The 25,335-nt window shown below is 42.8% G+C and overlaps 1 protein-coding gene across 6 annotated transcripts in view; it reads left to right on the top strand.

Moving 5' to 3' along the window:
* Nucleotides 1–25,335, top strand: part of CMIP (c-Maf inducing protein) — a 170,881-nt gene that overhangs the window by 68,018 nt on the left and 77,528 nt on the right. For all 6 annotated transcript variants that reach the window (XM_073308044.1, XM_073308041.1, XM_073308042.1 and 3 more), the window contains exon 2: nucleotides 22,317–22,442. In XM_073308044.1, coding sequence (XP_073164145.1) covers nucleotides 22,317–22,442 — 126 coding nt within the window. The remainder of the gene's footprint in view (nucleotides 1–22,316; nucleotides 22,443–25,335) is intronic.

A 25,335-nucleotide genomic window follows, 5' to 3' on the forward strand; every position in this document is an offset into this window, starting at 1 on the left:
CCTGCGTGTGTGAACTCAGAATATTCAAAGCATGGTCTTGTACCTTAAGAGCTAATAGGATGGCCTACACATGAATTTCCTGTACAAACTCAGCTGTGCCAAGGAATGAGAGATGTGCTTAGAAATAGTTTTGTCAGAATTCATCCTGTGACAAGTAGTCAGATGCATAGTATTTTGTGTCTTTATCTAGTGCAGTGTTTCTCAAACTTTTTGTATTGGCAGCCCCCAGTAGATTTAAAAAATAAAATCGTGACCCCCCTACTAGAAGAAATTGTGACCCCGTATCTTAAGCTTGGGGGTCGGGGGGACCTTCAACTGGCACCAAGGGCGGGGATTCAGGACTGAAACATATGAAGTAGCTTCATGGGCCCCCCTGTGGCGTGGGGCCCCAGGCAATTGCCCTGCTTCCTACCCCCTAACTCTGGCCCAACTTGCAAGCCTCCTAACCTTGTCCTGTCACCAACCCCCAGGTTGAGAAACACCGGTCTAGTGGAAAACGTCATCTCCAGCTTGTCTTATTTGTATTTTTAATGGACAGACCTGGCTACCACGCTTTTTTGTAGCTCGTAAGCTTGACAAGCAGCTGTCATAATGTGCCTTGTAAATAGCTTTGTATGACATGTGCATGGCAGCTAGGAGATCCTGTTGCATAGGTGCCGACTCCGTGGGTGCTCTGGGGAAAAATTAGTGGGTGCTCTGCATCCACTGGCAGCCAAGCTCTCTTCACCTTCCACCCCAACTCCTCCTCCCGTGAGCACACTGCATCCCCGCTCCTCCGCCTGCTTTCCAGCGCTTCCTGCCTGGCCGCCACCGAACAGCTGTTTGGCAGCGCTAGCATGCTCCAGGAGAGAGGGGGAGGAGCGGGAACATGGCATGCTCAGAGAAAAGGCGGGGCCAGGGTGGGGATTTGGGGAAGGAGTTGGAATAGGGACAGGGAGGAGGCAGAGTTGGGGTGGGGATTTTGGGGGAAGGGTTTGGAATGGGGGCAGGGCTGGGGTGTGAAGAGGCGAGGTAGGGGCAGGGTCTCATGGAAGGGGTGGAGTGGGGGCGGGGCCAGGGGCAGAAGGGGGTCGAGCACCCACGGGAAAGAGGGGAAGTCGGTGCCTATGTCCTGTTGTGCTTAGAAGAACACTTCATAGTGAAGAAGACATGGCTGCCATGTTCGGGTTCTTGTAGCATGACTTCCCCAGCTAGAGAAACAGAATGGTTGTGACACTTAATTAAGATTCATAGAGTCTTAGGTTTTCAGGCCAGAAGGGACCATTATGATCACGTAGTCTGACCTGCAGGCCACAGGCCAGAAAACCACACTTAGGAACTTCTGTATCAAGCCCATAATTAAACTGCTTTTGGTTTTAGTTCACCTCACACAAGTGATGTGTCAGTAACAAACTCTGGGCTTGATCTTCAAATAAATGATCCCATATCAATCAAGGGAGCTGCTTGTATGAAGAAGGTCTATATGCATGAATACATGCTGGCAGGATAGGCCCCAACAATTATCCTGTGGGCTCATTCCCATAGCCATTAATTACTGAAAGACCAATCCCTGCACATCTTGCTCACGTGAGTAAATCCTACTAAGGTCATTGAAAGTTTTGCCTGAGAAAGGACTGAACGAGCACTTCAGGATTTGGCCTCCGGTTTTAAAAATAAGCTACTTTGTTTGGGTCTAGCATTCTTTCAGGGTTTAACTTTCGTTGGTAAATGTTTCCTGTATATTGTACTATGTATATGCATTGTGTGTAATATTATATATGTGCACATCTGTATATATAGATATTTGCTATTTATATACATTTATAGATAGGCATTGGTGTATTTAATGAATGTTACATTACTTCTAGAATTATAGAAGCACACTTTGTTTCAAAAAGCGTTGTTAGAATTCAGCAAGATCAGCTGTACATCTGTTGCCATTGAGGCATTATTACTGCATCGTTGATTCTTATGAGGTCACGACAGCAGATGGGAACACTATGTTTCCCAGCTCCCTTTTGGTAGTCTCCTGGATGAATGAGATCCTGGAAATGAACGCACTGGGTGGAAATGTTAATAAAATTTAAGCAATTGATGCACAACGGTGTAGGAGTATGCAAGATGACTACCTGTATCATTACTGTGAGAGAGCATGTAGAGAGACTGCACAGCTAGAGAGCTGAGATGAAGAGGAAGACCTAGCCAAGTGCCAGATATTCAAAGGTTTGCGGTTTTGCTGTTGCTGGACTTTCATGGTCATAGCCATGAGATTCAAATCTGTGTAAATGGGGTGGGTATGCAATTGCACCTTTGAAAATCTGACTTCCTTTAAGAAAGCTTTTTAATGCATGATTCCCACCTCACAAGAGTGATTGGAGCTATACTGTGAATTCCCTGTTCTCCAATTTGAAAGGGGGCTGGTAGCTGTATAGATATTAGAATTGGGACCAAACTAAAACTTGAGATCTGAGGTCTGAGTCTCATATCCCTATAATGAGCAGAATTGAAACTCTGCACCTGAACTTCAGACCTAGATCAGAATGTTTTGTCCCCAAATCAGAGTTCTAGCTCTGAGTGTCTCAAAACTTTGGGTATTTGGAATCAGGATTGGAATCCACACTCTCCCAAATGTTGGGGTGTTCGAACATCTGTCACGGGCTGAATCCAGGCTACAGACTTCGAATGTGGGCCTGTGCTTCTGCTCTACGCCCATTTATAATAAAAATTAGATTTCTTGTAAGAGAATGAGAAACTGTTTACAGTTCCCCAGGGATGATTTTTTTGTACTTTTGGAAAGCCAAGCAAATGTCAGCCAGACCTCTCTCTCTCCAGGGTGGAGGGGAGAGAATATCTGAAAGAGGGGAGCTTTATTATTGGAAGCTGTAAGTTTTTTCTCCAGTAATAACATTTTCACACATTTCCCCAAAACTCTTTAACAACCCTTGAAAAGGGCATGCCAATAACTTTGGTCTTTTTTGAAGAGATGGCATAGTTGCAGTTCATTATTTTCAGATGCTTTACAATAACTTGTTTGTTCCTATGTGAGAAAAGAACTGATAACCAATCTCTATATACAACTTTCCTCTGTAAATGTTACCCAGTATGTGCAGGTAGGAAAACTAAGCCAAAACATTCACAATGCTCACCTTTTCCTGTTGTTGCTGTCCTGATTACACTTCTGATTAAAGCAGATTTTTGTTTTGATTTTTGTTCTTCACAACTGCAAACATCGTAGTCCCATGAGAAGGTGTTAGTACTGGGGCAATACATAGCCAAGGTGATTAGAGAGGAGAGAGATGATATTTAAAAGCAAATTAATGAAAATCTCCTGTCTGATCATATTCAGTTTGAGTTGTATTTCTTGGATAAAACATTAGGCATGAGAATGTGAAAAATAAATCCTTCCACTGTTGAATACTGATGGCTACCTTTGTATACCACTGCCCTCTGCTGGATCGAATCAGAACTGCTCATGTGTGTGTCATTGCCCTCTACTTCTTGGGTTACACATTTACTTTACTACTATTGGAAATTATGGCTCAAGTGGTAGGGGCTTGAGATTTTGGAGGAGAAGGACCTGAATTCTTCCATCCCCGATACCATTGTGATTCTAAGGAGCCATGTTGTACAGTGATATTTATGAATATCTTCAATATTAAAAAGAGGAGAGCAAGGAAAATCTCCCTGTTTATATGGTTTTAGGTATAGCTGATGCAAGTAAAAATGGGCATAAGTCAGGATCCAGGTTCAGGTCTGGATTTTAAACACTTCCAAAACTTGGGCTGTTTGAATTGTGGGGCTGTGGCTTACATACAGAGAGAACCAAAAATGTTTTAATCCTTTTACAGGCCCTAATGATGACATGCAAATCTTGATTCAGCTCCAGAGTGTTTGAATTCAGTGTTCTGATGCAGCCCCATATTTGGGGGTTTTGGTACCCCCACACCTTCCCAAAGGAGATGCTGAGGCTGGCTTGGTGTTTCTGCTTTGTAGCCAAAGAAGTCACTGATGACAATTCAAGTTTCATTGCTCTTTATTGTGTTTCTGAGATCAAAGCTCTGAGAAGTTTCTCTCCTCTCTCCCTCCCTCCCTCCCTGCTTGAAAGGTTGTAACTGTGATATTTAAGGATTTGCAAAAATAGGCTATTTCCTTCAGATGCAAAAAACATTCTTACCAAAGGAATCAAGCACTGACACACAGCTCACAGGAAGCCACTGGCTTCTCCGTGCCTTTGAATTGCAAACCAGAACATTACTGCAGAGGGTGGTCATGGTGCCTTCAACCTGATCATTGTGTGCAAACAGAGCAAGGCGCTTGTAATTATCACCAAAGAGAAAACTTCCTCTAGGTTCATTTTTGAAAGACATGACATAAGTCTTTCAGCATGATGTATCCCTTAAACCCAGTGTGATCAGGCAGGTGACTGTTGAGCAGGTCAGGCTGACTCCAGCTTTTAATATTTATCACCAGAGGTCTGAGTATAAAGTGGATGAAATGGTCTGCTGCCTCTGTGGGAATTAAACAGAACTCTGGTTTTATATTACCACTGTTATTTAAGTGCCAACAGGCATAGGCACTGACTCCGTGGGTGCTCCAGGGCTGGAGCACCCACGGGGAAAAAATAGTGGCTGCTCAGCACCCACCGGCAGCCCTGCAGATCAGCCCCTCCGCCTCCCCCCCAGCCCCTCCCTGCCACCATGGTCAGCTGTTCAGCCGCATGCAGGAGGCGCTGGGGAGGGAGGAGGAGTGGAGGAGGCGGGAGAGGGAGGAGGAGTTGGAGGCAGGAAGAGGCAGCGGAAGGGGTGGAGTGGTGGCGGTGGTGCCTAGTAATTGGAGGGCCCAGCTGGGAAGAAACATTTATTCATGCTGGTGTCTGAAGGGAGGTGCACCAGGCTGAAAGAAAGAATAGGAAAGGGATTGAGGAAGGAAAAAGAAAGGTGGTAAAGGAAGGTGAGAGGGGCAGGTTCTAGCAGTGACAAGCAAATAATGTCAGTTCTTAAATGTAAATCTACAAAAAATTAAGCCTGAGAGTTTGAGGGACACCAGACCTTAAAACTCATGCTTCTGTCTGAAAATGCTTTCCCTGCTATTATTACACCAGCACCTAAAATGACTATTGGGGGGGAAAAAAGGTTTTCCCTCCAATCTCTTTGCTGTTTTTTCCAGTTTGTTTACTTTGTACAACTAACTGCATTTTGTGTGTAGTTAATTTCATTGATTTTTTCCCTTTGTAGTCAGTCATTTCCCATCAAGCCCCTTTTGTTTGTGTGGGTCTTGAACCCAGCCACAGTGAAGGGGAAAACATGTTTATAGCATAGGAAAATAAGACTGCAGAATCACTGATTAGGAGGCATCTGGCCCTGTAACTACTTCTAACTAATATATTTTAAAAATTGACTAGTGGGTGGTGTCCCTTTGAAACTGCCACAGAAGTACTTCAGCATGCTCAGTGAAAAGTTGTGCAGTGAGTAGACCAAGCTGACAATGGCCTTGTTTACTATACTCTGGCTATCTGTATCTAGAAAAGAACAAAATATTTCCCCATATATGCTTGGCCACCAGTATGCTTTATGTGAATATCTGGTGTGCATGGCTATTCTATTTTGATGATTGTTTTCAGTGATCAGACACACAATGATTGTGGAGAAGGTCAGACAAAGCCCCATCTCCATTGGTACTTAAATTCCCCCGTGTATTGCTTACCCTGCTGCAAAGTTTTGGATCATTGTTCCAGTTCCAGTTCCATATCCATAGATAGCTAGAGCAACATGGAACATTTCTAGACTTCAGAGGCAGACATTTCTTCTTAAGGCATTCATCTTGGTCCGTCCTGTGAGCAAATGAAGATTCAGAGCCTGAGAGTGTGCAGCAACAGCTAACAGAGGTGCAGGCAGCCGCTCTTCTGGCATTGTGTTCCCGTGTCCCTGTCACCCCCCCCGCCCCCCTTCTAAATGGTAGGCTGTGCTCAGGGTCTTACCGGTTCCCACATTGCAGTCATGGGCGGGTGTGTGCTCTGCTGTTTTTCTTTGCCTTGATGGGAACTTGCAGTTCTGGCACACGGGCAACCAAACTTCATCCAGGTGTTGGGTCTCATCTCCTGGATGCTTTTTTTTTAAAAAAACAAACAAACTTATAATCAACCTAATAGTTCACTCGTTGTTTTTGTTTCCAAATGTGTGGGTGTGTGCTTTAATTAACCAGCTTTGCTTATTTAATTTAGAAGCAACTTCCAAGATTTAAAAATACTTGGGGTGTGTGTAGTATATACATGGACAAGGATTTACTCAACAGTGGGCATGTTTTAACATACAGAAGTGCATTTTTCCTGTACTGTAAGGTGTACGGATTCGGTGATATACTGTGAATCTCAGCACATAGTAGAGGGATTTCTGGAGAGTGCTTGTGTCAAAATTTGATGTGTAATTCTAATATGTAGAGCCTCATGACAGAACTCCTCTGGGCGTCTGTGTACACTCTAATTATGTGTTAGTGCATAGGGTCTATAATCAGGTTTGGGACCCCATTGTGCTGCAGGGTCAATGACCACATAGCAACCCACTGTCCCTATCCCAGTGGATTTACAATCTTATTTTAAGTGTAGACCTAACAAGTGGAGTTAACAAACAAGAGGAGGGAGAAGGGTTAAACTGATAAAGTAATGTGTTTGTGTGGCTAACAATAGGACAGCTTGGTAAACCAGATTCAAATAAACAAAAGACTTATTGAGGAAATTGGAGAGTTTGTGTTTTTGGAGTTGACCTAAATTCCCAGAAGGTGTGTTGTAATTTCTATAGAATTATTCTTCTGACTCAAAAGAACCACTGACGTATGAATGTCTGGTCATTACTGAGAGTGTGGTGTTTCTGGTTGTAGTTTCTCTAAAACAATATTGGTTATGATGGTGATATAACACCTTTCCCAAGCAGGTGTCTTTTTATTTTAATTTTATGAGATCTTTACCTTGGAAAAAACCTCATGCTTATAAATGTTACATTAAAACTAACAAGTTTACCAAATGGGCATCTTTTGCATCAACTTGTAGTTCGCCATCCCTACAGCACAAACCATTATTGTTTTAGTTGAATTTCATTTTTCAAAAAATGAAGATAAAGAAGCATGTTTAGAAACCTGTGAAAATTCTTGTGTGCAGTAAAGAAGATTTAACAAAGCCAGCTTGGAATCTAATTGATACTCTGTGTCATCTCCATTGTGTCTGTACCAGTAAACTGACACATCTCTCATACTTGATTCACTTTCACACTGCAAATGCTATTCCTCACCCCACCCTCCACGGTGCAGGTATCACACATTTCATTTACCCTATATTTAAACAGCAACACTCCTTACAATCCAAACAAGTCAGTCATCATTAAACGAGGAGGAGGATCAGCACTGAAGGAGGTTATAGGTGGAGCCTGGAGAGTGTGAGGAGGGGTTGAGTAATTGCAATTTTACCAAAGACTTCCTGTTAAAAAAAAAGAATAAGTAGAGTGCTTTCCTTTGGAGTGGTGATGTGTTCTCTGTAATGCTGTGGAAGTGGTGAAAGTAAACCATTGACATAGCCATAGGAGCATGCATTAATTAAAATCCTCATGAGGAATACCAATATTGTATAATAAAAGATGAGACACTTGAAACAAAACACTGTGTCCTTCCCCTTATGTAATATCTCTCAAGTCAGGACTGGGGAGTTTATAATTCATCCAGTAGAAGGTTACACTGACAACTTGTTGGAAGCTCATGGCTTGCACCTAATTTACATGAAAGGGAATAGATTGTATTACTCCTCTTCTTTAATACAGAGGTTTGGCTCACAGAGACTACAGCTTCCAGTATGCAGTGCTCTATCTGGATTGAGATGAAACATTGAATCCTGGGAACTAGAGACTGTGTGGTCAGCCTTTGGGGTATTTGTTTAAGCAAAGAATGAGACATTTAAAGTGCAGCACATTTGTACTATGTTTAGCTGTCCTCGCTTGGCAGTGATTAAATCCCAGGTCTTGAAAACAAACAACATAAGAAACAAGCTGTGATGTGCTGTAAAGAAAACAGTGAGGGCTGCCAGAGATTGCTAAAGTCTGAGAGACAAATCAATAACTTCACAGGATGTGGGATCCTGGATGATTCAACATCTGCACAGCTTCAGTATTTGGTACCAGTGTACCTTTTCATGCTTGACTATATATGCAGAATGTATTAGAGCTGAGTTTGTGGGCTGAGTGCTGGCTGCATCTTCTCCCATACCATGCCATCTACGCTTGCACTTGGTACTTGACTTGCAAGGAGAAATCCCCTTGGAAATGCCAAAGTTCTCTCCTGGCATAGATAGATGGGGATCCTGTGTGAAAGACGCAAAGCTGATCTATGCCAAGCAAGGGATGATAGTCCCAGCACCTTTCTAGGAATTGTTGCCACTGTCTGGAGATTTTTCTTTGGCAAAGGTGCCTATTTCTGGCTTTCCTGGTGTCCTTGAAAGAAAAGATACTATGCAACGACAATGTGTTACTGCCTTTGACTAAAACAATGGTTTCTCAATTGTTAGAGCTGTTAAAAAAAAATTAAATAGAGATGTGTGCTGGTCTTTTTATTTCATAGCAAAGTAATCTGTATATGTTTATATGGCCTGGTCTCTGGTGCTTAAGAGATTTTCTTCCTGTGTGCCAGCTTCATATTTGAGACTAGGTGATGTTCTTCTGTTAGCAGGTCCCAGATGTGAGCTCTAGGAGATACCCTTAGCAAAGAAGCCACTGCAGGGCTTCTGTTAAGTGCATGTAAGGGTGGGTTATCTTGCTGGCTTTTGTGATGACTCACATGTCTTTCACACAGCAACATTGTTTTTGCCCAAAAAAAGTTTTGAGACTGCATGGCTTGCCTAACAACGGAAGTTGTACTTATGTGTTCTTGGACTTTAAAGCATCTATCCATTACGGTCTGGTTTTGGCTGAAATGAGGAGCTTTGGAGTAATTTCCTAACATAAAGCACTCCATTGGTATGGTGTTGGCGGACCTGTAACGGATGTGTGCTGTGACAGTGCAATTGTTGGAGATTTTCCTTAGCTGGCAGTAGTAGTAATTCCCTTATCTTTTGTTTTGGCTGAGCCATAAAAGAGTCAGTATGTTACAGGTTAGTTGAACCAGTGCTGCTGCAGTGGTTGTTGTGGTTTTCTATCCATACTGGGGAGAAATCATAGTAGACGTCCTCAGTTCATATGGTGCTGAGCTAAACATCTAGTCTCTGGCCCTAAAACCAGTTTAGAAGAGCCTGGGGTGATAATTGTTTTTGCAAGTACCACATCTTTCAGCCAATACTTTGTTGCCGTGCATTTTAGTTTAGCTTTAGACGATACCTCGGGGTCGGTGCACAATGGAACGTCCTCGAGTGTAGTGCTTGCTTGCCTCGCTAGTCTGCCAGTACTTGAGTTTGATGCATTTCATGGCACAGTGCAAGGCCAGTCTGTTCACTAAGTGTTGGCTTGAAGATAATTGAAAACGGAGGGCAGCCTTGACTCAGTGGTTTGCGGATGGAGTGTTTTCTGTCACATCGTTGTTGCTATGGAAATTTAGCTAGAGGTTTGGGTGCTTGTCTATTGATGCTGCCTATTGAGGGCAGAGTGGTGTGATTTTTTTAAAATGTGCATATATACAATTTAATTATTTTATAAATGTGTGCATGTGCCCAGTGGCTTCTGCAACGAGTGCTTGTTGTTGCTGTTACTGTTATTTATTATTGCTGTTCTGAAAGGGCACACAATATGCTTGCAATATCTCTGTCCAAAGTAGCTTTCAATCCAAGAAGACAGGCAACATAGGAAGGGAGAGGGGGGACAATCAAAATACATAGATTTGTTTTCTATACTTTATATATGGTTTGTGTTGATGTTGTTGTTAAATGCACATCAGCCTCTACTCAGTTGTCCCTCAGGCTTTCTGTTATTTGTTGGCCATCTTCTTCTTGTTTTTTTAATTAGTTTTGTAATAGCACCTGGAGGCTTCAACTGAGATAGGGGCCCCATTGTGCTAGTTGCTCTACATACCCATAGTACGAAACAGTCCTTTCCTTGAAGAATTTACCATCCTATTAGACACGACAAAGGATGGGAGGGGGAAAATAGTAATCACAAAATGTATAGCAATATGGGTATTAATAGCTAAGCTACACGAATTAGGATAAGTGGTTGCCCGTGTTAAGAAAACAGTAAGATAATTCAAGTGGTAAGAAGGATGGACTTGTAGTTAAATCACACATGTCTAGGATACGGCAAACTTTGTGTGACCGTGGGCAGGCCATTTAGGGCATGATCCTCAGAAGTACTGAGCCCCCGCAATTGATGCGGAGTAATCTTTCTGTTGCTCATTTTCTTCATTGGTACATGAGGGATAGTCATTCACATGGGTGTTGTGAGACTAATGGTTTGGAATTTTTAAACCGTGGGTCACCAAATGAAATTAATAGGCAGCAGGTTTAAAATAAATGAAAGGAAGTACTTCTTTGCACAATGCATAGTCAGTATGTGGAACTTATTGCCAGGGGATGTTGTGAAGGCCAAAAGTATAACTAGGTTCAAAAAATAATGGAACCCCATGCATGTGTCCCTAAGCCAGATGCTGGGACTGAACGATGGGATGGATCACTCAATAATTGCTTTGTTCTGTTCATTCCCTCTGAAGTACCTGGCACCAGCCCAGTTAGTGGGCTAGATGGACCATTGATCTGTCCCAGTATGGCTGTTCTGTGTTCTATCTCTGGTATCTCCCTGTTGTGAGATTACTGGTTGGAGTTTGTAAAGTGTTTTGGGATCCTTTGGTGGAAGATGCTCTATAATTACGAAGTATTTTATATTAAAGGCTTGACTATCCACTCTCTGTAGGAAGAAACTCCTTGTGGCTGAGCAGTCCCTATATGTCTGTCATATGGCTCACAGCTTTCTGCGAGCTGCTGAATGACGTTCACTCGCATTGACATCCATGAGAGTTGAAGGATCAGGTGCTTGGAGAACAAAGCTTTCCACCTGGGCTTGGCCTGTGTTAGAAAACCTTGCCACGTATAACAGCTTGTGCCAAGTGTGGCTCCCTCCCCTTCCCACTTCTCTCCGCTGATGGTCATCCTGTAGTGTGCACTGAATCAATAGAGTTCAACAGACTTAGTTGCAAAATGTGATCAAGTCCCTAATTCTATGAGGGGTCAGCTCTCCTTCATACACCACGTGTTGCACATGGATGGCTCCTCCCACATCAGCAGAGTGGCTGTTTTCAACACTTGTTGGCAGTAGCACGATACATAGAGGGACAACTTACCAGCATACATGCAAAGTGTGCTTTTCAAATGCCAGCCCATCAGTCCATAATCGTTCAATACATTAAAGATCCCCCTGATGTCACTTTGTCACATTAACCCTCCTCCCAAAGCAGGAAATTGACTTTTTATGAGCTGCTCAGGCAGAGTATTCTTGTTGGTGGCTGTGCATCATCAAAAGCCATTAAGATGCACCTCTCATCTTACTGTCTGAAAGTCAAATAATTCTATGGATAAAATAAAAACAGCGTGCTCTCACTGGTTCCTCAACTGGGTTTGACAATGAAAGAAATAACTCCCCTCCCCTATTAAGAAAGTGCATACATGGATTTTATAACATTGGTTTTTAAGCAACCCATTAACAGATTTTTTTTTTTCTGCCAACTTGACTCCTCTCCCACAGCACATTTCCTGTAAAACGACTTTATTTTTTCCCCCTTTTGAGGGTGAATTTCTAACAGAGAATTGTTCATATCCAGATCATTGCTTTCACATAGATGCAAGGTGATGGTGTAAGTCTGAGTGTCAGCTCGTGCTGCTGTTAGCTGCTTATGAAATATGATTAATAGAAGCATTTATATTCATTCAACATGTGAAGCAATTTACATTTATTTTTTCTCAAGATTTTTTTTCTCCCATCCTCTTTCTTCTCTTCTCTCTCCCCCTTGCCCCCGTGTTGTTGCTCTGATGACTCAGACATGGGAGAGATTATTTCATGTTGAGGCGGAGACTAGCTTTTCTTGTCAATTGTGTGACAGACAGTTTTGTTCTCTCCATCGCGTGTGGCTGCATGGGATTGGTACATCAAATGCATTGCAAATTATGAAAGTACTTTGTGCGCAGTCTACTATCATCCACGTTTTTGGTTTGTTAAATGACAGTGTTACCTGGGATTGCAGGCTGTCACATTAAAATGTATCCTTAAATATTTGGAGAAAAAGTGGAGTTGCACCTGATCTGCTGCCGAGCTAAACTTCAGATGAATTTCTGGCCCTGATTTTCGGCTTGTATAAATCAATGTAGTTCCACTACAGTCTTTTGGAGCTCTGCGGATTGACACCAACTAAGGATCTGGGCCTTTGCTTAATTAAATCACATAGTAAATCAGATTGTAAACTAGCTCCTTGGGGAAGACACCATCTTTATGTTCTGTGTTTTTGTACAGCACCTAGCACACTGGGATCCTGGTCCATGACTAGGGCTCCTTGTTGCTACAGTAACACAAATAATAACTAATTTTTGTTGGAATCAACCTATACTGCATTGAACATGGGACATGTGTGTTTCCCTATGTATAGATAAATGTGGTAGAATTCCCTGTTGTTGTTCATTAGCATTCCCTAGGTTACAGCATGTGTGTGCATAATGTACGATACATGGAGCCAGCTCCTCAGCTAGTGTAAACTGTATAGCTGCATTGAAGATCTAGCCCACTGTGATCAAATTGATAGTGTTACTCTTTCTCCTAGGCATAAAAAAAAAAGTTAATGACCAAAGCAAACCCAGAGGCATATAGGAAAATGCAGCTTCTGTTAATGGCATTTAGCTTTACCTCAATTAGTGACACGGTGCCATCCCTCTACAAGAATAGCCCCATCTTTGAAACACAGACCCTTTCATGTGCTCCTCAGCTCACGTTTCCCTGACTCCGGTGCATCTCATCCAGAACCAAAGAGCTCTCCTTGGTTTCCCTTGCTGTGGAGCTGTGTGATAAGACTTTTTGCTTAACAATCCAACTAGGAAAGGACTTGCTGTACTGCAGCAGATCCCATGATTCATCTAATGAAGAATCCTGGCACTAGATCAAACTGTGGTTCAGGACCCCAAAGTGGGTTGCGACCCCCATTTAAATGGGGTTGCTGAGGCTCATGTTGGCCCTGGCCCCAGCAAGTCTGAAGCTGAAGCCCCACCGCCCAGGGCTAAGGTTATATGCCCCTGCCCAGGGCAGAAGCTCTTGGGCTTCAGCTTTGGCCCCGCCTTTCTACCCAGGGCAGCAGGGCTCAGGCAGGCTCAGTCTTCGTTCCCCCCCCTCCTGGGGTCAAGTAGTAATTTTTGTTGTCAGAACGGGAGGGGTCATGATGCTATGAAGTTTGAGAACTGCTGTCCTTGATCCAAATGTGGTTGGGCTTCAGAGGAAAACCTAAAACTCTCATTCTCCATGTCATTGCACACTAATGTTACCGTGGAGGTGTGTGTATAGTCCTGCTACTAGACTTTGTCTCTTATCATATTAATCTTCATGAGATTAACATTGACTTCCACCTGTTTATGACAAATGAATAACCATACATTTCTTCCATATCAAGAATTAGCCAAATTGTATTGAGCTGGATATCATGACCTCACATTGTCAATAGGTGCACTTGATAAATGTCGTCTTGTCACTTATATTTGGCCAGATCAGATGTTAATTCCTCTGGATTTTGTAGGGACAAGGGGCAGTTTCTAATATGCTGTTTCTTTTCTTGAGCCATAGATGTATTCATGTATTGTCAGAGATTCTTCATGCTGGCTGCCATTGTCAGCAATTCCTTAGTCCATGACCCTGTAAGGTGTAATTGAGCACCCTCACCTCCACTCCAGTTGGAGGTGAGGGCAACCAGCATTTCCCAGAAGGTGGTGTGCACTTTACCAGATTGGGCACTAATACAGATACGGACAGCTATACATAATAGGGCATATTCATCATCCTGAACTGCATGCATTTAAATGCCTTGCTAACAAGAACAGCCAAATGAGACCTAGACATCTGATGGTGATGGAGAGTGTGTTAGAATACCATGTTTTTCCGCCAAGGGTATCTCCCTGGGAAAGTCATAGGATAGTTTAGGGTTACCTATCATACTCCCCTAGTACATATGTACATCTGTCTGTCACATCTCATGTGAATGATTCCCTCTATTTGTATGGTGCATCTGTTCTAGACGGTCTCTTGCCGAAGTGGTGCTCTTGAAGATTTAGTACGTTATTGTGTGTAAATGCATACAAGCCTCATTTTAACAGTGGACATCATGTTTATTCTTTCCTTTTTAGTCAATTTCCTATGGAAACAAGTGTGCAGATTTTTGTTTTATTGTATAGGCTGCTGCTGCTTCCCAGAAAAGTTGAAGGAAGGCTGATTTTAAATTTGAGTCTGAAAGTTTCTTCAATTTTATGAGCATTTAATCCTTTGAGTTTATGATTTACTGTGTCTTCTGGTATCTGATTGTCCTGGATCAGAAAAGTCACTTGGCTTCAAAGCTTTATGGTTTATCAATCTTTATGAAACTGAACGAAATGCAACATTTTTTTTCTTTAAAGGACAAAAATTCTCGGTTCCTCTTACACTGAAGGGAAAGGTATGTATGTCTTGTGGGGAGAATGGGTTTCACAAAAGCTAATGTAAATGGAAATGTTTCCATGATTTAACTTTAATTTAAATAAAAAGCCTTTTCATAGAATCATAGAATATCAGGGTTGGAAGAGACCTCAGGCGGTCACCTAGTCCAACCCCTTGCTCAAAGCAGGACCAATACCAACTAAATCATCCCAGCCAGGGCTTTGTCAAGCCGGGCCTTAAAAACCTCTAAGGATGGAGATTCCACCACCTCCCTAGGTAACCCATTCCAGTGTTTTACCACCCTCCTAGTGAAATAGTGTTTCCTAATATCCAACCTAGACCTCCCCCACTTCAACTTGAGACCATTGCTCCTTGTTCTGTCATCTGCCAGCACTGAGATCAGCCCAGCTCCATCCTCTTTGGAACCCCCCTTCAGGTAGTTGAAGGTTGCTATCAAATGCCCCTTCACTCTTTTCTTCTGCAGACTAAACAAGCCCGGTTCCCTCAGCCTCTCCTCGTAAGTCAAGTGCTGCAGCCCCCTGATCATTTTCATTGCCCTCCGCTGGACTCTCCAATTTGTCCACATCCTTTCTGTAGTGTGGGGCCCAAAACTGGATGTACTCGAGATGTGGCCTCACCAGTGCTGAATACAGGGGAATAATCTCTTCCTTCGATCTGCTGGCAATGCTCCTACTAATGCAGCCCAATATGCCGTTAGCCTTCTTGGCAACAAGGGCACACTGCTGACTCACATCCAGCTTCTCATCCACTGTAATCCCCAGGTCCTCTGCACTTGTCCTTGTTGAACCTCATCAGATTTGTTTTGGCCCAATCCTCCAATTTGTTCGGGTCACTTTGGACTCTTCCTACCCTCCAGTGTATCTACCTCTCCCCCAAGCTTAGTGTCATCCGCAAACTTGCTGAGGGTGCAATCTATCCCATCGTCTAGATCATTAATAAAGATGCTGAACAAAACTGGCCCCAGGACCGACCCCTGGGGCACTCCGCTTGATACCGGCTGCCAACTAGACATTGAGCTGTTGATCACTACCCATTGAGCCCGACAATCTAGCCAGCCCTCTATCCACCTTTAAAAATTCCCTACCATGTTGCAGACCAAAAACAACAGCAAAGAGCTTGTCAGCTGTACATAAACATGAAACTGACTAACCTAGTTTCCTTGTCGAAGCCGAGTGAAATGTAAAAATGAAAACATTTGCATAAACAATAAAAAATAAATTAGATTTTAAATTGTTTTTCTTGATAGAAGGTTAAATTTTGCTCAGTCCCATGAAGGTGCATTCAAAGAAGCCTTTGCTCCCAAGTGTAAGGGATAGGCACAGTATAGTTCTTGGGCTTCCCAGTGTGGTGCTGGCTACTCCAAAGTGGTAAAGGCCCCCTGCACTGAGAAGCCAGGCTGGCACTGCCTGGGACAAAATGAAGGCTTTGCTCCTGAAAAGGACGGTGTAGTGTCATGATGGAGCTCCCTAGAGCTCTGGGAAGTGCTGTGTGGGACTCAGGCATGGTACCCTCCCAGAGCTCCTGCTGGTGTCATGTGCCTCTCCACAGCCCCTAGTGTGAAATGTGGCCATGGGTATGTAACAGGATCTAAAAACACCATTTCAAGAGTCTTTGTGCAGTATGGCTGCAGTTACAATTGCAAAACAGAGTTAAAATGTTCAGATGTGGTATTTTGGAGGATATATTGGGTGTCTGGGGCTTGAAATATGTCAAATCTAAGAGAGATTTCCCATGCTGCAAAGATGGCTTTACGTCATTTAAAATGGAAGGCATTTCAAAATTCTCATTTATATTTATGTAAATTTCCTTATCAAGGTTGTGCCGTGGAAGCACAACCGTGACAGATATTGCAACCACTTGCGGTGTCTTTTGGGGACCATATTGTATTTTATGTTTAAAGCATGAAAACCTCTCAAAGCCTTTATGATGAGATGGGCCAGACAGTACAAGCTGTAGAATATTCATAGCCATTTGTATCAGTACAGGTGATGTGTATTTGTGTGTTGCTGGCTCACTCGGGTGGGTGGGTGGTGGTTCCTGTGAAATCTGGAATCACTCGGGGGTGATTAATGCACAATCCCAATGCTGGCTATGAAGATTTCCAGCCTTTGAAGCTAGGTAGAGAGGAAGGGACGGTTTTTACCTGTTTTCTGGAGGCTGGGGGACAAACCAGGGCTTTTGGTATAAAAGATTGAGTTTAAACAAACCCAGAGCCTTCCTTTCGATACAGCAGACACAGGACTTGGTGTCGTAGGGCAGTGCCAACCTTTGCAGAAGGGAAAGACTTTGGCCTACCAGACTCTCCATGTTGGAGATAGGCGTTTCCTGATTTAGTGAGCATTTAATTCCTTTTATTGTTTTGTGTATGTTTTCTTGGGGATGCTTTTGCTCTCAGAATAAATGTACTTTGCTTTGGAACAGCTGTGCAGTCACTGGTAACACCCTGTCATTGTCCTGGGAGAAGAAAAGGAGTACTTGTGGCACCTTAGAGACTAACCAATTTATTTGAGCATAAGCTTTCGTGAGCTACAGCTCACTTCATCGGATGCATACTGTGGAAAGTATAGAAGATCTTTTTATACACATCTTTTTATATGTCGCTTTGTGATGAGGTTCAACAAGGACAAGTGCAGAGTCCTGCACTTAGGATGGAAGAATCCCATGCACCGCTACAGACTAGGGACCGAATGGCTGGGCAGCAGTTCTGCAGAAAAGGACCTAGGGGTGACAGTGGACGAGAAGCTGGATATGAGTCAGCAGTGTGCCCTTATTGCCAAGAAGACCAATGGCATTTTGGGATGCATAAGTAGGGGCATTGCCAGCAGATGGAGGGACGTGATCGTTCCCCTCTATTCGACATTGGTGAGGCCTCAGCTGGAGTACTATTTCCAGTTTTGGGCCCCACACTACAAGAAGGATGTGGAAAAATTGGAAAGAGTCCAGCGGAGGGGAACAAAAATGATTAGGGGACTGGAACACATGACTTATGGGGAGAGGCTGAGGGAACTGGGGATGAAGAGAAGAATGAGGGGGGGGATTTGATAGCTGCTTTCAACTACCTGAAAGGGGGTTCCAAAGAGGATGGCTCTAGACTGTTCTCAGTGGTAGCAGATGACAGAACGAGGAGTAATGGTCTCAAGTTGCAGTGGGGGAGGTTTAGGTTGGATATTAGGAAAAAACTTTTTCACTATGAGGGTGGTGAAACACTGGAATGCGTTACCTTGGGAGGTGGTGGAATCTCCTTCCCTAGAAGTTTTTAAGGTCAGGCTTGACAAAGCCCCGGCTGGGATGATTTAGTTGGGGATCGGTCCTGCTTTGAGCAGGGGGTTGGACTAGATGACCTCCTGAGGTCCCTTCCAACCCTGATATTCTGTGATTCTGTGTGTATAAAAAGATCTTCTATACTTTCCACAGTATGCATCTGATGAAGTGAGCTGTAGCTCACGAAAGCTTATGCTCAAATAAATTGGTTAGTCTCTAAGGTGCCACAAATACTCCTTTTCTTTTTGCGGATACAGACTAACATGGCTGTTACTCTGAAACCTGTCCTGGGAGAGAAAGCAAAGCGCAGGTGCTGGGTGCTAGGCTGACTGGCTTGCTGGGGATATCACAGTGTAAGGCAGGGAGCTGTGTAGCCTTAAAACCCTGGTCAGAAGGGAGTGAGACCTGGGTCCCTATTGAGAGATAGATAGAGGCCTGAGACCTGAGTGGCCACAAGCGGGGAGGGGAGATACAGGTGCAGTTACCCTTGAAACTGTGACAAAATCCAGTCCATTCTCTGTGATGGAAGATTTGAAACCATGTTGAAGTACATTTGTGGGGGGAGAGGGGAAAAGGAGCAGGGGGAGGCAGAAGTGATATTTAAATGGTATATAAATTAGCCCTTATGGTAAAAAATACTCTGGCTATGGGAGAATAAAACAAAATAGAAATATCTATTAATGACTAATGGTTTTGTTTTGATCCTTTAATAAGAAGGCTGGGTTGTACATTATCTTACTCTTTCTAAATGTGTTGGTTAATGAATATCAGCTGATGTTCAGTCTTTGGGATGAGATTTAGTTGTTGAAAGATTACAGAGCTGTGATTGAACTGGGTCAGTTCTCTTTGTGACAGTTTAAAAAGGCAGTTACGGGAAAAGCTTTGGGAAAAACCTTTGTCTCAAGATTAGTGTCTGTGGGGTTCTGGGCACTCTGAACTCCCGTTTGAAGGGAATGGGAGCTCAGGGCACTCAGCACCACACTGGGTGGGTGCCCTAGAGAACAATTTGCATTGCTCCTGCCCTATTCATTTGATATTTACTGCTGCTGGTGCTGGATTCCCCCTGCCCCGCCATTCTTTGAAAGCGTGTTGTTGAAAACTTTTGTCTCCTGAGCCTAATAGACCCTGCTCATGCTGTTTTTCATATTTTCCCTGAGTGTCATAGTCTTGATCTCTAAAGGGTCTTGGGCTTTTGCTTTCCTGTGAGAACAAGATAATTACTATCCAGTAGGCAACGTCTGACGTACAGTTTCAGCAAAAACCACTGGGACGCCAGTCACTAGCATGGAACAATATTGTGGGTAAATGAATAAACAGAAGTTTATCATACTTCCTGCACAACAAACTTTTGTTAAAGAGACAGTGAACATGTTTCATCACTAGAGTTGTATAAAATTTACACTTCCACAACAGGCATTATTCAGAACATTTTTTTAAGAGGGTTTTTTTTTTAAGCTGCACTCCTATTTTTTTTTTTCTTGCTAAAAAGACAGCTGATGGTTTTGTCGTAGTAATCTTGTATTATAGGGGCATTTACTGCATTTTGGCAGACGTTTTATAAGGGGCTTCTGTATACTTTTAAAGAGTGAAAGTGAGTATGATTTTTCATACACAACGCCCACTTACCTTATGGAAGGAAGTAGTGCAGCTAAAAAGTAGCTACATTCCAAAAGGAATTTGCTTATTTCACACTCACCCACAAGATCCTCTGTTGTGATTGTTAGAGCTGCTCCTGTTTGCCCCAGAGGTAGTCGTAGTTTTGACAGGATTTTTTTTCTTTTTTTTTCATTTTCTTTATAGCCTATTGCAAGACTGTTGATTAACATAATTTAAACTAGGGGGGCGTAATATATTCAGAACATGTAAATTAGACGTAAACCAGAAATACTGAGAAAATAATACATAATTAAGAATAATAAATACCTATTGTTTATTGCAAGCAGGGCTCCGGTCATAGTCATAGCAGAATAGTTACTCTACTAGCCACGCTGGACAATTTCTCCATCTATATGAGCCCTGAGTGCAGCCAGTGGAGTGTCTCAGGATTGCTGTGTAGCACTGGATTAACTCAAATAATTGTGTGTGTGTGTGTGTGTATGTACACATCTATATCTCTGAATGTATGTGTGTACCTACTTTGTGTGTGTGTATAGGATTAAACGTGTTTGTTTATATATGTGAAAATAATAAAATGTCAACTATTTAGAATATATCCTAGTAGTATTTGTACTTTCTGCTCTAATACCTCAGATTGGTGAGGGAGGTTAAAAAAGAAGCTTCGTATTTAACTTTTAGTTTCCTCGCTGTTGATTCATATCACACATTTAACTGTAGCATGTTGTTTTTTTGTTTGTTTTAATTGTGACTCTCACTTGTAATCAGGCAGTGGCAACCTCTTCAGGAAACTGACCTCTAAATGTAGCAGCTGTAAGCAGTTGGGGGCCTGCCTTTGATTATCAGGGCTAGTCTACACTGGCAGTGTTAAAGGGCTGCCGCGGCCGTGCTTTAACGTGGCTTGTGTAGTCGCGGCAGAGCGCTGGGAGAGAGCTCTCCCGGCGCTCTAAAACACCCACCTCCACGAGGGCCGTGGCTCCCAGCGCTGGGAGCACGGTCTACCCTGGCGCTTTACCGCGCTGAAACTTGCTGCGCTCAGCGGGGTGTTTTTTCACACCCCTGAGCGAGAAAGTGGCAGCACTGTAAAGTGCCAGTGTTGACAAGCCCTAAATCTTGAAGCTGTTGGTTGAGTGAGTATCCACCGCTCTCTGCCAGGTGCGTAGAAGACACCTTTGGAGCCCAAAGACCCATTGATAGAGTCAGTGTTCTAGATCTGATAATGAACTTGGTCAGCTTTGTAAGCAGAAGGCAGAACAAAAACCAACGCAATACATTTAGGTTTGGAAGAATTTTTCTTCATAATTTTGGCAGATAATATCGATGTTTATTTTAAAGCATTTTTTCCCTATTTTTATGGATTTAAATTTTCACCGTTGTTGGAAATTATGGAGGAGAATGGTTGGGGGAGGGTGGTGTCAGAAATAATTAATTACGTAGATGTTGAGATTCAAATAAAACACAAATTGTCAAAATATTAAATGTAAATATCCTTAAAACAAACTCTGTTAAGTTCTCAGGCAAAGAAAGAAATGTTGCTTATGTGTAAATTTCGATGATCATCGATCGAAATATTTTTTCATCGGTTTGTGAGAGTGTACAGTGGAATTTGTTTACCGGTGTTCCATTAATACAAATCTAATCTTTCCCAGCTTAACTATATTACACTCCTATTTTGTCAGTACAATCCAAGTATCTTCCTCCTACAGACACACCCATGCATATCTCAACTCAAATCCTGCTCAGTATTGAACTCACAAATTCATTTAACCAATCCAAGTCAACACATTTTGTACAGGATTTGTCTACACAGCAGCTGGGAAGATGCTTCCCAGCGCAGTTAAACTAACAAGCTCAGCTCTGCTTAAGCTAGTATGCTAAAAATAACAACATGACTGTGGCAGCATGGGCAGCGGCTTGGGTTAGTGGCCCAAGTACAGTCCCACCCACCTCCTGGGTACATGTTCTGGCAGCTAGCCTGTGCAGCCACACTGCTATGTTGAAGGCACTGGTTTGAGCAAAGCTAGCGCGCCTCTAGGAAGCCTGCTTCTGCTGCAGTGTAGACAGGCGTGATCAACAACTGTAGCCTCCTCCCCAGGCTTGATTAATAACCTCAGTTGTTTCCTGGTTTTGTCTACTCCTTTGTGACTTTAACACTCCCATACATGCGAGGGATGGACTGATAACTCTGTAGAACTTCTCACAAGCTTCTGACCACGTGCTTTCTCTGCACTTTATTCCTGACTCCAGACACAGCAAGGGGTCAGAGTAACAACCGTGTTAGTCTGTATTTGCAAAAAGAAAAGGAGTACTTGTGGCACCTTGGAGACTAACCAATTTAATTGAGCATAACCTTTTGTGAGCTACAGCTCACTTCATCGGATGCATAAAGTGAGCTGTAGCTCACGAAAGCTTATGCTCAAATAAATTGGTTAGTCTCTAAGGTGCCACAAGTACTCCTTTTCTTTTAGCAAGGGGTCGGTTCAGGTTCTCTCCTCATTAAACTTCCAGTTCCACCAAGTTGTTCAGTGTTTGCGTGACAGGGTCAGGTGGAGCGAATGTGAGGTCACGCACAATTTCACGTGTGACCTCCCCAGGATTTGGGCCTGATGTTCCAGAGGGGAATGGCTAATGGTGTGTACTTCCCGGCTGCCCATCACCCACTCCTTATGGGCTCAGAACATCAAAGGCAACCAGACGCTATACAGCTATTCCCAGCACCAAATACGATGGGATCAGTTTCTGGGGCGTAAAGCATTTGAATCCATGTTGTGAAACTTTTTATGAGTAAGTAAATGCTTATTCTTTCTTTCTCTGTTTCTTTTCTTGCAGCCAACTGGGTATATGGAAAACTCAGTTTCCTACAGTGCTATTGAAGACGTTCAGCTACTCTCCTGGGAGAATGCCCCTAAGTACTGTTTACAGCTCACCATCCCTGGGGGTACAATCTTACTGCAGGTACAGTAAACATGAAAGAACAACTCTCTATTAATCACTTGATCCTTGTTTGCTAAGTCTGAGATGTTAGCCCTGATTAGCCAGGCTGACACTGGGCAGATAATTCACTGTGGTCAGGTTGGTTACTTACCAACAGATTTGTGTGAGGTGACACATTCAAAGCCATTCAAGATTGTTTGGGTTGCTTTGCCTGCTAGGTATGTTTTTTTTTAAAGTGATAGTGAAGAATGGGAAGTGTTGGGCCAAGATGACTTAAACTTGCAGCAGATTTTATAAACAGGACAGCGCTTTGTGGGAGAATTCATAGATTTTTGAGGCCCAAAGGGTCCAATATAATCTAGTCTGACAACCTGAATAACACAGACTATAGAATTTCACTCTGTAATTCCTGGCCAAGAGCACAGAACTTCCAGTGAAATTTAAATAATATCTTTTATAAAAACATCCACTCTTAATGTAAAGACTTCAGGTGAGATTGAATGCCATTAGATTTTAGAGAAAAAAGCACCTTAGAAGGTTCAACTAATCAGACGCCTCAGTTGTCTGAACTTTCAAGTATCTGTTTGGAAATGGATAATTCCATTACCACCCTGTGGGTAGGTGACCGGGGGTGATGTGGGGCAGAAATGTTTATGTAGTTCTTTAAAATGCTAGGATTTATTTAAAAACAGCCAGCCCTCAAGGACACCTCAACTGCGTGTTTTACTTACTCTTAGAACTTGCTCATAACATTCTCAGTTTGAAGAAGCAAGTTGGTCACTCCCACACACCACATGATGATGGAGCAGAAAAAAGAAATTGTGGAGGACAGACACTAATAGACATTTGATAGACATGCATTTCAGATGAGATCTCCAAGAGCTTCAGGGAAACTGCATGGTTCAGTAGATATGGCCCTGACTTTGGAGTCAGGGGACCTAGTTTCTTTTCAGAGTTTGGCGACTGACGTGCCGTGTAACTCTGGGTGGGACACGTCCTGAACAGCTGTGTCAGTGGGTGTTCAGCACGTCTGAAAAACAAGCCATTAATCTCTGTGTTTTAGTTCTCCCACCTTGAAATTGGGACTAGGGATGCTCACTTTTTTTTTAAGCGCTTTGAGATCTCTGGATGAAACGTCTAATGATAAGTGCTATTCATATGAGGATAATGTCCTTGGGCACGTTTCCCTATGTCTGATTGTTGTGTAACATTCTAATTACCATCACCAGCTGTTTTACAGCTGTGCTGTGGTGTTATATAGTAGATAGTTTCCTGTATTCAGTCCTCCTTAAGCCTGAAGCTGTTTCTAAACAGGAGGCACCACCTTTATTTCCTTTATTTTTACATTATCCCACACTTCCTCCTGTGTTTGTAAGGTTTTGTAGGATTTCTAAGGTCATTGCAAGTTTAGCTGAGAGCAGAGTGCTCCGCCACATTCCTGAGTTTTGAAACTGCTGTTGATCAAGAAAAGAAAGCTAACTGAAAATCCAACTGTATATGTACTTAAAAAAAAAAAAAAAATCTTTCAGCAATCATAATTTCAAAACTGCTGACCCTGTTTTCTTCAGATCTCAGTGGTGACTGCAGAATAGATCAAGTTTCAATAATATCTGTTTAGCTGTTGACTCTTACGTGTGCATTGTTTCTTCTGACTGGAATATGTGGACGAGAACGCGTGTTTCACGGATAGAATTCAGAAATGGCTGAGTGATTTCAGCAGAAAACTGTGGAGGTAAAAAAAATTGAGTATCTTTGAAATGGAGATAACTCATAAAAAATTTCAGCTCCAAAGGAAATTGTTCTGGTGAAAATGTGAGTAACTGCAGAAGGGTGACTCTAATGGAAGTTGCATTTCTCTCTTTACTATACCACAGCGGCTCCGGAAGCAGTTCAGTAATATATATGAAGATATGAACAGTGCTGCACGGGCAGAACTTGATACCTCTTCTGATTGTGTACTTGTGGCCCTGCTGCTGATCAGCTGTCCATCAGAACCACGAAAGATGATAGATAGCTATATCTGACATTCCAGTATTTTTAATTGGTCAAATATTAAATATTGACGCATTATCGGGGAAGCTGGTCAATAGTAGACTGCAGTGCAATCTTCATAGGAAGCATTAGGCTTCTTCCTTCTTTGAGGGATAAACAGTTGTGGTTTTTAAGAGAAAATAATCCAGTTGATCATCATCATCTTCCTATGGCTGATGTAGATGTAGCGGAACAATTATAATTTTACATTTAGGTGGCTAAGTCAGATAATTGTGCTTGGAGTAGCGGAGTGTATCACTATAATACCTCCATCGTATTTGTTGATTAGGGCATTGAGTTGTGATATGTTCCACAATCTGTTCTGGGTGACAACAGTTGCACACTAGACAGTTTTTAATTTTCCATTAGTGCATCAGGTACCCGCATCTGACATGTTTTGTGCAGGTGCAGTTTAAGATTGCCCATAAGCTTCGTGGAAGATTGAAGCCAGGGATCTTCTCCGTTGAGTCTTTCACAAGGTGTGTGTTTATGACTTCTTGTGATCTTCATTCGGCTTTCCTCAGGGTTGAGGTAACATTGACTTGAAGTTGCACCCAGTTGATGCCCAGTAACAACCTGAAACTAGGCACTGAAATGAACTGTGTTCTCCGTATTCCAGGCTTCTGCAGGAACATGGAACAACAGAGTGACTCTGAGTCTGTTCTGGACACGCTAGATCACACTCCTATTACTCTGGCTGTCTTCTGCAGTTACTTCAGACTGGTCCTTTCATATGCAGAGTGGTTTACCAGTGGCTAAGGATACATCTTATTGCTCAGGCCCTGACGTTAGCCCTTCACTTTGTTCCAGTGCCTGGGGTTTTGGATGGTGTTGAAATGCCATAAAAATATCTTGATGGTGATGATTTTCAACACAGTAAATA

The sequence above is a fragment of the Lepidochelys kempii genome, chromosome 12 (assembly GCF_965140265.1).
Source record: "Lepidochelys kempii isolate rLepKem1 chromosome 12, rLepKem1.hap2, whole genome shotgun sequence".
In the NCBI taxonomy this organism is placed as follows: Eukaryota; Metazoa; Chordata; order Testudines; family Cheloniidae; genus Lepidochelys; species Lepidochelys kempii.